Raw genomic sequence first — 10,441 nt, forward strand, 5'->3', positions numbered from 1 at the left:
TTTGAAGATATGGTCCGGTATTTACCTGGAATAGGGGAGACACGTGCAAGGATCCTAATTAATATGAGAATTAATTATGGGAAATTAACCGCCGAGCACATTACAGCGGCTTTTGGTGGCAGAAAACCAAGTCAGGAGTTATGGGACTCTATTTATTTTGGAGAGCCAGTCCCATAAGTCACCGGAGTTTGCTGATTTATTGGACATGGGGGAATCCCTAGCCCCAGTTCTCGCCCCACCCCAGGTACCTATTACCACATCACAGCCGTCAATGCAGAGACATGGGACTCAGGAATTTTCAGAAATATCGGAATTTTCTCACGCCAACATGGTTGGGTTCCCTAATGTAGGGAATATTAATCCTACGCGTATTTTATATAACACGGGTGTTGACGATACAGACAAAAAATGGTCACCACTTAATACTTTGGTAAAACCTGTCAACAGCATGGATTTAATGCGAATGGACTATCCAGATGTCCCGGTATTTGACCCCAAACAGGAAATGGGGGCCATTCCCAAGTCTAAGCAGCCAGAGTCAGCCAAGTTACCTATACCTATGAAGTTGGAGCCGCCATCTTCATATGATGAGATGACTAGCATCGACTTGGTTCACTCTGGTTAAATCGACCCGAAGTATCCAGTCAACCCTCGCCCAGTCATGCGCCCAGCTACTACCCAACTGAGGACAAAGCTAGTGTCCAAGTATCGAGATCGGACAAGACACCTCAAAGGTCATGTAAGTCTTCGAGGTCACCTAGCAAAGGGACATCGTCTTTCAGGTCTCTTAAACCAAGGTCATCGAGGTCACCTGGAAAGCCGATGCATCATCACAAAACTAGGTCACCATCAGATACTAGAGCCAGTTCAAAGGGTAGGTCTGGACACCATAGGCGCCGTCATGACTCCAGGTCAACATCCAGGTCTAGAAGGCAACTTAGTTCTTCTAGGCACCGAGGATATTCGCCATGTCGTCATGACTGTATGAGCACTAGCCGGAGTGTTCGGTCTCCTTCAAGGAAGGGTTACAGCGATCGCTCTGTTTCGCGTCGCCGCAAGCGCTCTGTTTTGCGTCATCGCAGTCGCGGTCATCACAATCGCTCCAGTCGTGAGAAGTCGAGATTTTATTTCGACACCTCAAGTTCTGGTAGCGAGTCCAGTGGAGATGACAATCGTAGCTTGGGGCCACGGGGTAAGCCACAGAAGCTACCGAAAAACCTCAAGTATGATGGTTCAACAAACTGGCTGTCATTCAAGCAGAATTTGAGTTTCCGTACGGTCCTTCACTGGTCAGAGGGAGAATGCCGTGACTACCTGACATGGGCATTAGATGGTAAGGCCTTGGATTATTTCACGATGAATGTCGGCATGGGACGGGAATGTTCTTTCCGTACAATTATGAAGAAATTGGAGGGACGTTTTGGTGCTAAGGAATTACCCGAGACGTCGACGGTCAAATTCCAACAGGCCACTCAGAAGAATGACGAGTCACTCGATGACTGGGCCGATAGAGTTATGACCCTCGCCACACCCGCATTTCGTCACCTACCGGAGAAACATGCCCGTTCCGAGGCCATTTCCAGATTTTGCCAAGGGAGCACTGACAAAGACGCAGGGAAACATGTGTTTCTCAGCAGACCACGGTCCATGGAAGGAGCTCTGAACCTGATGAAACAATATCAGTATGTTAGCCAGGCCGTGGATGGAAAGAAGAAAAAAGGAAGGGAGGAAACCTCAGTCAATGCAGTGAAGTCTTCTCAAGATGAGATGAAAGCTCTAATTGAGAAGGAGGTCAACAAACTTGCAGCTAAACTGGGGAAGACCAATCTACAGGCTCAAGGACAGTCTGGTTCCAACGAAATAACCTGCTTCTTTTGTAAAGGAGCAGGCCATATGAAAAAAGACTGCCGCCGCTACAAAAAGTGGTGTGAGAAGAACCCAGACAAGGTCAAGAAGGCAAAGAACTCTACCGATTCTTTAAACTAGTAGGGCCCAGGACTACGAGCCAAGCCCCTGAGCCACTTGTAGATTTAGGCCTAGATATGGATTATATGGAGGTTTTTAACCCCGTGCCTACTACTCCCATGGTTGTTTCAACCGATCCAGCAAATGTTTTGCTAGATATTTCTTCTTTACCAATTTCATTACATGACAGTTATCTTGGATGTCAAGGCACTCATGACAGTTTTCCTGCAAGCGATCAACGCCCGTACGAAAGTGCCACGGCTGGTTCCGTGTGTAACTCTGCCGGTAAAGAAAGTAAGCCTACCAGTTTCCTTGAGTGTCCCCTGAACATGCATGCCCGTATATCTTCTGAGAGTCAAACTCCGGGTAGTCATCAGGTAAATAGGGCTACTCCGGTTTTCCTTGGCTATCCTCACCCTGATTGTGGTAGCCATGACAGTGGACTCAAAGATGCCAGTTCGACCCAACCCCCTTCTGCAAGTCAAACTCCGGGTAGTCATCAGGTAAATAGGGCTACTCCGGTTTTCCTTGGTTATCCACACCCTGATTGTGGTAGCCATGACAGTCGGCTTAAAGATGACAGGGCCATTATTGGCCAACCACCTTCTGCGAGTCAAACTCCGGGGAGTCATCAGGTGAATACGGCTTCCTCGGTTTTCCTTGACTATCCACATCCTGATTGTGGTGGACATGACAGTGAACTCAAAGATGACAGTTTATCCACCCTGCCAGTGGAACATCGTTCAGATGGATCAAGTTTTGATGTAGAGCTTCTGGATAACCAGCTCCAGGTTAGGATGTGTACAGTTCAGTTAGCAAAAGAAGCTACAGCAGAGACACCATCTTGTTGGGGGTTCACCTACGGTGAACTCGAAGATGAACAAGAAAAAGACACAGACCTCCAGTTTATCCGGAAATATCTACTGGATGGATCAGAACCTGGACAGGGAGAGCTATTCCTAGCTTCTCCAGAAGCCAAGTACTACTGGTTAAACAGAAACATCTGTAAACTAATTGACGGTGTGATATTTAAACAGAAGACTGACAGTGATGATTTGGTGCTTGTAGTGCCAATCTCTCTGACAGAGAAGACCCTCGAGTGGCACCATGATCTTCCCTCAGCTGCTCATCAAGGAATAGCCAGAACAAAGGCTAAGCTGAAAGAAAAGTTTTTCTGGGTACATCTAGGACGAGACATTGAGACCTATGTAACCTCCTGTGACGTCTGTAGCCGCAACAAGAAAAACAAACGCTACGGACGCGTCCCCATGACGGAGTACCACGCCGGTGCTCCTATGGAACGAGTGCATATAGATTAGATTTCCTCGTACCGTTACCTAAGACAGCAAGCGGAAATGAACACTGCCTCATGATGGTGGATCAATTTACCAAGTGGGTGGAGTGCATTCCCCTTCCCTCCCAGAAAGCTGAAATAACAGCGAGAGCAGCTGTGGACGGATTCTTTTCGCGGTTTGGTTATCCGTTTCAAATCTTCTCCGACCAGGGACGAAACTTTGAGAGTAAGTTGTTCGAAGCTTTATGCCAGGCTCTCCATATCCATAAAGCTCGTACTACACCTTACAGACCGTCTTCCAATGGACAGGTGGAACGGTATAACCGAACATTAATGGACGCTGTTCGTTGTTTCCTCGCGAAGTCCCAAAATAAATGGGATGAGCATGTCCAGCAAATAGCTGGAGCTATTCGCGCATCGGTCAATCGGACTACAGGATTCACTCCGAATATGCTGATGCTCGGGAAAGAAGTGAACACGCCCGCCCAGCTCATGTTTCCCCTACCAGGCCAGAAAACCAACAATGTTGATGACTATGTGTCTACCCTGGTAGGAAACCTTGAGAAAGCTCACACCGTCGCTAGGAGTAATTTGAAGACATCTCTTAACCGTATGAAGCGTTATTATGACCTACGCATTCTGCAGAGACCATACGCTGAAGGAGATGTCGTGTATCTTTTAGATACTGCAGTCACCAAGGGTAAATGTAAAAAACTATGTTCCCCTTGGAAAGGACCGGGAGTTATAGTGAAGAAGATATCGCCTGTATCAAATCAAGCTTCGCAGTTCCGTTTTGGTGACCAACCATGATATAATGGCCCCTTGTAAAGATAGGAAAATCCGTGCGTGGATCCAGACCTTTAAGACAAAAGGGGGAGGAGATGCGGAGCTACCAGACCAGAGTACAGAAGTTTTTTGTGTTTGTCGTAAGCCATGGCAAGGCCGGATCATGATACAATGTGATTATTGTCAGGAATGGTATCATAGATCTTGTGTCAACGTAACTGCTACTGAGGCACTTGATATTGACAAATACAAATGTAAGGGTTGCTGTAATAAGTAATCATGTGCTCTATTCTGATTATTTACAGATATGGCAAACAGAGGGACCAGTCAGCCCATTGATGAGCAGGCAGCAGCATGTTTACGCCGAGGTGAGCTGTTTCAGCCCCCTACTGCATTCATCGAACGGATGGCCCTCTGTATCATGTCGGATCAACGCTTTGACGAGATCGTCTTGGATATGTGCAGTTTGGCAAAGGGTAAGATGGGTAAGAAGGGAGCTAACCGGAGACAACTTGAAGGTTGGCTGAAGAAGGTCACGGAAACCTTGGACTCGCTGCAGCTCCGTTCATTCGCCTGGATTGAGCAGCACGTCGCCCCGCTGAGTCGTCGCCCAAGAGTAGGACCTGTACCTGCAGAGTCGACGGCTTGTTACCGTGACATTCGCCTGTCTACCGACCCCAATCTGGAGCGCAGGATCGAGGATGCAGTTACCACTGAGGCCCCTGCAGCATCGGAAGATGACCTGGACCTCTTGGGGGATGACCCAATGGACATTGAGCTCATGCCCCCAGTGGATACCATGGATACCCCCGTGTTGGAGGAGCCATTGATTGGATCTCCTACTGTATCCCCATCCCAGCGACCAGATAGCCAGACTGTACCGTCAGGTCGCGTCTCTGCCAAGGGTCCAGCCAGTGTGCGTGAGGATTTTATCCCCGTCTCCCGTGCTAAACCCAAGGTAAGTGACCGGCCATCCAGGAGTACTCGCCGGACCAGTCCTCGTAAGAAGAGTTCCCGTAGGAGTCCTTCACCTGTTCGTCATCGTTCCAGTCCGCGGAGAGCTGCCAGAAGCCCTTCAGTGTCTGCCCCTATGCGTCGGACGAGCCCCCGTAAGCGCCCTCACAGCCAGTCAACTGGACCTATTCCCAGGAAGACGGTCCACGTTGAGGAGCCCCGTACCACTCGAGTTGTGACGTCTGCCGAGACGAGGAGGAATAGTGGTAGAGGTTCCGAGAGGTTCTGGATCTACGTCGCGAAGCCGAGCGCCGAGGGTCAGACACTGTGATTCCTGACTGCAAGGAGGTTGGGAGCTACGCCAAGCCCCACGCGTTCAACCATCATTTACCGAGGGTTTTTGACGAGCGCCTGCCCCCTGCAGCAAACAAGGTTCTTCGTGGACGGAAGGAGGCCCTTTTACAAGCCGCTGTATGGCTTTTGAGAAGAGCCGTGGACAACCTGGACAACCTTGTGGAGTACGTGGAGATGCAGCACCTTTTGACAACATCATCGAAGAAGCTCAGTTTTTCAGACTGCCAGAAGAGTGTACCATGTCCAGACAACTTCACGTTGGAACCGGTGAACTCTGTAGCCGTCCTCCTCCACTGGAAGGTTTTGTTGCTGATAGCTGCCCGGATCCCTGCTACCGAGCGAGAGTATTGGAGGACGTTATTTCCTGCCACTGAGGAAGTGGGAACCCGAACCCCTCGGGCGTTTGATGCTCACTTCCATCTTGACCGCACCCTGAAGGCCATGGGATTACGACTGGACTCTACGTTCAGTCCGTGTTGGATTGTACCAGGATGGACAAGGGAAAGGAGGTAATCGTCGCCGGGACTTGTGCCTCTTTCTGCGACCCGGAGACTTATCCAACCACGGATAGTCTGAAGACCCTACCAGTGGATATGGAGGTCGCAGTAGGGGTACACCCCAAGAAAAGATACTCGAGCTCGGAGTTGGATCGTGTCATCAGGAAGCTGAAGGACCTCGTACGACAACGCAGAGTGAAAGCAGTTGGCGAAGTTGGTGTTGACCACTCCGTACCATCGGAGCAGTGGCCGCAGCAGTTAGTCATGTTGGAGAAGATTCTACCATTGGTGGAGCCTCGACATGTCTTGGTTCTCCATTGAAGAGGGATGTCCGGAGATAGTGGAGAAGAAGCATACCTCCTTCTTCTACACTACGTAAAGAAGGCAGTGCCTGAAGACCAGCGGATATATCTCCATTGTTTCAATGGGGATTCCTATGTCCGTGAGCAGTGGTCTAGTGCTTTTAGGAATCTGTACTTCGGATTTACCAGCATGGCTGCAGGATTCACCCCACCTCAGGTTCGCGCCTTGAAGTGGATCAACCCTGAGAGAGTGTTGTTGGAGACCGACGCCCCCTACTTCAACCGGTCAGGCCGCAAGTGGTCTGCACCCAACCAATTGTATTGGACGGCGGAGGCTGTAGCAAAACACCTCAGTTACACGGCGGAATCCCTGCTGAATGCGACCGTAACCAACGCTCAACGACTGTTCCGTCACTAGGAACTCGGAAAGGACAGTTAGGGACTGGGTTGTACCTCAGTATTTTACTAGGTAGTGAGTCTATTTTATAGGCTACCCGTACCCTCATCATCGAGGATTGTATTCTAGACATGGAGGTCGGGATTGCATCCATGTATTTTACAGGATTGTGTGTCCTTTTAGGACGACCCGCGCCTCATAACCGGATTTGACTGCAAGGGATTTTATCCCTACTATTTCCCCCTTTTTGGAGGAAGCAACCCAGTAGTAACTTAAGTGACTTCATCGCAACGCTTTTAGTGTGCAGAGTCAAAATTTAGGAACTTGATCAAGACACGGAAGATCTTTGTATATACCATTACCAACCCTCCGGCCATAAAGGACTTTCATTATATAGTTGGGAGGAATGTAGTGTCTCGGGCCGAGTTGACCTGATTACTTACGCCGGAAGTGCGTCACGGTTCACTGGCCCGTGCCAGATAAAGATCTACCCCGTGTACAGTCTTCACACCTGACCGGAAATCAGACAACACGTGTGTTAGACCATCTCTGTTTTTAACGGAGTCAGTATATCTCTACGTAAGTAGTGCCAGTTATCTTAGTGCTCCGGGCTTTTAGCTAGGACACTAAGCCAGTACATTCTATCGGATACGTATTTGACTGCTGTATCATCACCCTATCCTAACCTGTCCAGCGACCCGTGGTGATATAGTTTCGACCTCCATTGTGAACCAGATAGCGTGACCAACAGCGAGGTAACTAGCTTGTAGCATAACGGCAACGTTACTTTAGGATTATCCTTTCTGTAACGTGCTATTAGGAATTACATATGTACATATTGGTCAAATCAATATTCGTATATGTAATAAAGTGTTAAACCTAATGAAATTTTAAAAGTAATGGATTTGTATTTTTATTTGGATGGCAGAGAGCTTGAGTGTAATATATACACCAGAGAATAGCAAGTGACCTGTTGTCTACCTAAGTCTAACATGAATGACTAGAACAAAAACTTGTGCAGGGCATAAAGATATTAAACAAATTTTCCTAAGGTACCATATATATATATATATTATTAAGAATGAACTGCAGGTTTATGACTTTTACATGCTCTACAATCTTTAAGGGGTCATGCTGGCCAAGTATATAATGTGTGACTACCTTATTCCACTAGCCCTCCGCCTCTGTGTTGAAACTTATGTCGGGCAGTTGCCAGATACTGACCATAGGTCGATGGGTTTTCTCCCAGTACTCAGGCTTTCCCCTATACCAAAAACTTGAATGTCCTTAAATTACCCTGGTTGTGTAGAAAGTTAAACAAAAATAAACAAAAAAAGCTCTACATTTAGAATTTTTGATTCTTATCAATCTTATATCATCATTTACAAAGTATTGCTGATAAATCAGACTAGACATGATTTCGACCATCTTTAGTTCAGCCACCATTTAATAGGGATTCGTTCCTAGCAGAGATGGAGGAAGTCTTGCCAAATGCAGGGTACAAAACAGTTAGTTCCGGAACATGTTTTACAAGAGTGTTGTTCACCAGAACCAAAATTTAATTATCATGTATTCAAGTGCTTGTCAAATTGAATTTGATAAGTATGTACAGGATTTGATAGACAATAGTGCTTGTTCAGACACTATTGAGAGACTAACCAAAGGACAGAGTACAAATGATGTTTGGCTGAAAGCGAGAATAGGGTGGATCACAGCAGTGCGTTTCGGAGTAGTGTGTCGCAGGAAACAAAACGTAAATCCAGTCTGGTAAAATCTAAATGGGTTATTACTCTGATAAAACCAACGATGGAATGGAATTGGGTATTAACCATGAAATAACAGCCAATCTGTAATATATTCAGCAGATGAGAAGCAATGCCCATAGCTCAATAACTGTGCAAGAGAGTGGACTGTGCGTTACGGGAGATCATCCTTATGTAGGTGCTAGTCCTGATGGTGTTGTTTCATGTGGTAACTGTGAAAACAGTGAATGTTTGGTTTGGTTTATATTGTTTAACGTCCTATTAACAGCTAAGGTCATTTAAGGGTGGCCTCCAGTGCATTCGACATGCGTCTGGCGAGTTGGTATGTGTTTTGGGAGGCTACGGTATATTCGTGTTAAGTGTCCTTGTGATAGTCCGGAACTTTTGCCGATTTTTAGTGCAACATCACTGAAGCATACTGCCGAAGACACCTAGCAGCACACCCCACCCGGTCACATTATACTGACAACGGGCGAACCAGTCGTTCCACTCCAAATATGCTGAGCGCCAAGAAGGAGTAGCATTTACCATTTTTAAAGACTCTGGTATGTCCAAAGCCTTCCTCATAGGGGCAAACGCTCAACTAAAGGCCAAACGAAAGGCATTGTCAAGGGAGACATTAAGAAGAAGAAAGCTGTTGAGAAAGAGAAGATAAGATCCCAAGTTTAGTCGCTTCTTACGATCATGCAATGGGGGCAGCAGGTACAATTCTTACGCCTTACCTGCACGGCAGTGACATATCGATAAAGAGTCACTGGTATAGTTTGTTGGAGCATTACTTTCCTTGTCCTGATTTTCCTTAAAGAAATGGCAATGCCATTCAGACTGTTCGAGGATGCTGAGGTCAACATCAGCATGCTAAAGGGTGGGTAGACGATCTCTGTGGTACCATTTGGCACATTCAGAGTTGTCGCACCCAACCCACAATATGCCATGTTCCTCATCATCCTCGAACCCTCTCAACTGGCAAAAAATGGCAAATACCACAAGTAAATTCTTCAGCAGCTAAGTAGTGGCTAGTTTCAGCAGGAATAGGCTTGGGAATAGTCTAAAAATGTTAAATGAATAATTTGTGAGAATTACAATTGCATTAACTATTAACGCGCATACAAACTAATTTAAAACAATACAGAAAATAACCTTTAATATTATATATTGATTTGTATTGTTATCTGGATTATACCTTCGGTCTTCTTTTCCGAGGAGGTTTGATAGTTGGCAGGGGCTCATCATTTTCCTCATTTCGTTTGCTATTAGCTAATTGAAAACGGAATTTAATGATATACAAAACTAAGCAAGGTACAGAGATAATTCACAATTACAATTAAGTGTGGTTTTTAGCTCACCTGGACCGAAGGTCCGGTGAGCTTATGTCATGGCGCGTCGTCCGTCCGTCAACATTTGCTTCAAATCGCTACTAATCAAAAAGTTATGAATGGATTAGAACCAAATTTGGTCAGAAACATCCTTGGCGGAAGGGGATCAGAACTTGCATCAATGGTGGCTCTGACCCCAAAAGGGGCCAAAAGGGCGGGGCCCAATAGGGGAAATAGAGGTAATTCCTTTAAATCGCTACTAGTCATCAAGTTATGAATGGATTTGAACCCTATTTGGTCAGAAACATCCTTGGCAGAAGGGGAACAGATTTTGCATAAATGCTGGCTCTGACCCCAAAGGGGCCAAAAGGGCGGGGCCCAATAGAGTAAATAGAGGTAATTCCTTTCAATTGCTACTTGTCATAAAGTTATTAATGGATTTGAACCAATTTTGGTCAGGAACATCCTTGGGGGAAGGGGAACAGATTTTGCATAAATGGTGGCTCTGACCCCAAAGGGGCGGGGCCCAATAGAGTAAATAGAGGTAATTCCTTTAAATCGCTACTTGTCATGAAGTTATGAATGGATTTGAACTAAATTTGGTCAGAAACATCCTCGGGGTAAGGGGAACAGATTTTGCATCAATGGTGACTGACCCCAAAGGGACCCAATAGGGGAAATAGAGGTAATTCCTTTAAATCGCTACTAGTCATCACGTTATGAATGGATTTGAACCCAATTTGGTCAGTAACATCAGAAGGGGAACAGATTTGGCATAAATGGTGACTGACCCCAAAGTTATTAAGTTATGAA

General features: G+C 46.4%; 1 protein-coding gene across 1 annotated transcript; it reads left to right on the plus strand.

Moving 5' to 3' along the window:
* Positions 1 to 6,177: 6,177 nt before the first annotated feature.
* On the plus strand, positions 6,178 to 6,570 carry LOC117343294. The gene has a single exon (XM_033905638.1). It carries the CDS (start codon positions 6,178 to 6,180, stop codon positions 6,568 to 6,570), a length of 393 nt encoding a protein of 130 aa, XP_033761529.1.
* The last annotated feature ends 3,871 nt before the right edge of the window (positions 6,571 to 10,441 follow it).

The sequence above is a fragment of the Pecten maximus genome, chromosome 15, assembly GCF_902652985.1.
Source record: "Pecten maximus chromosome 15, xPecMax1.1, whole genome shotgun sequence".
NCBI classification, from domain to species: Eukaryota; Metazoa; Mollusca; class Bivalvia; order Pectinida; family Pectinidae; genus Pecten; species Pecten maximus.

Excerpts from the sequence above, each read along its gene's own strand:
- LOC117343294 (XM_033905638.1), top strand. The coding sequence starts at position 6,178 with ATGTCCGGAGATAGTGGAGAAGAAGCATACCTCCTTCTTCTACACTAC.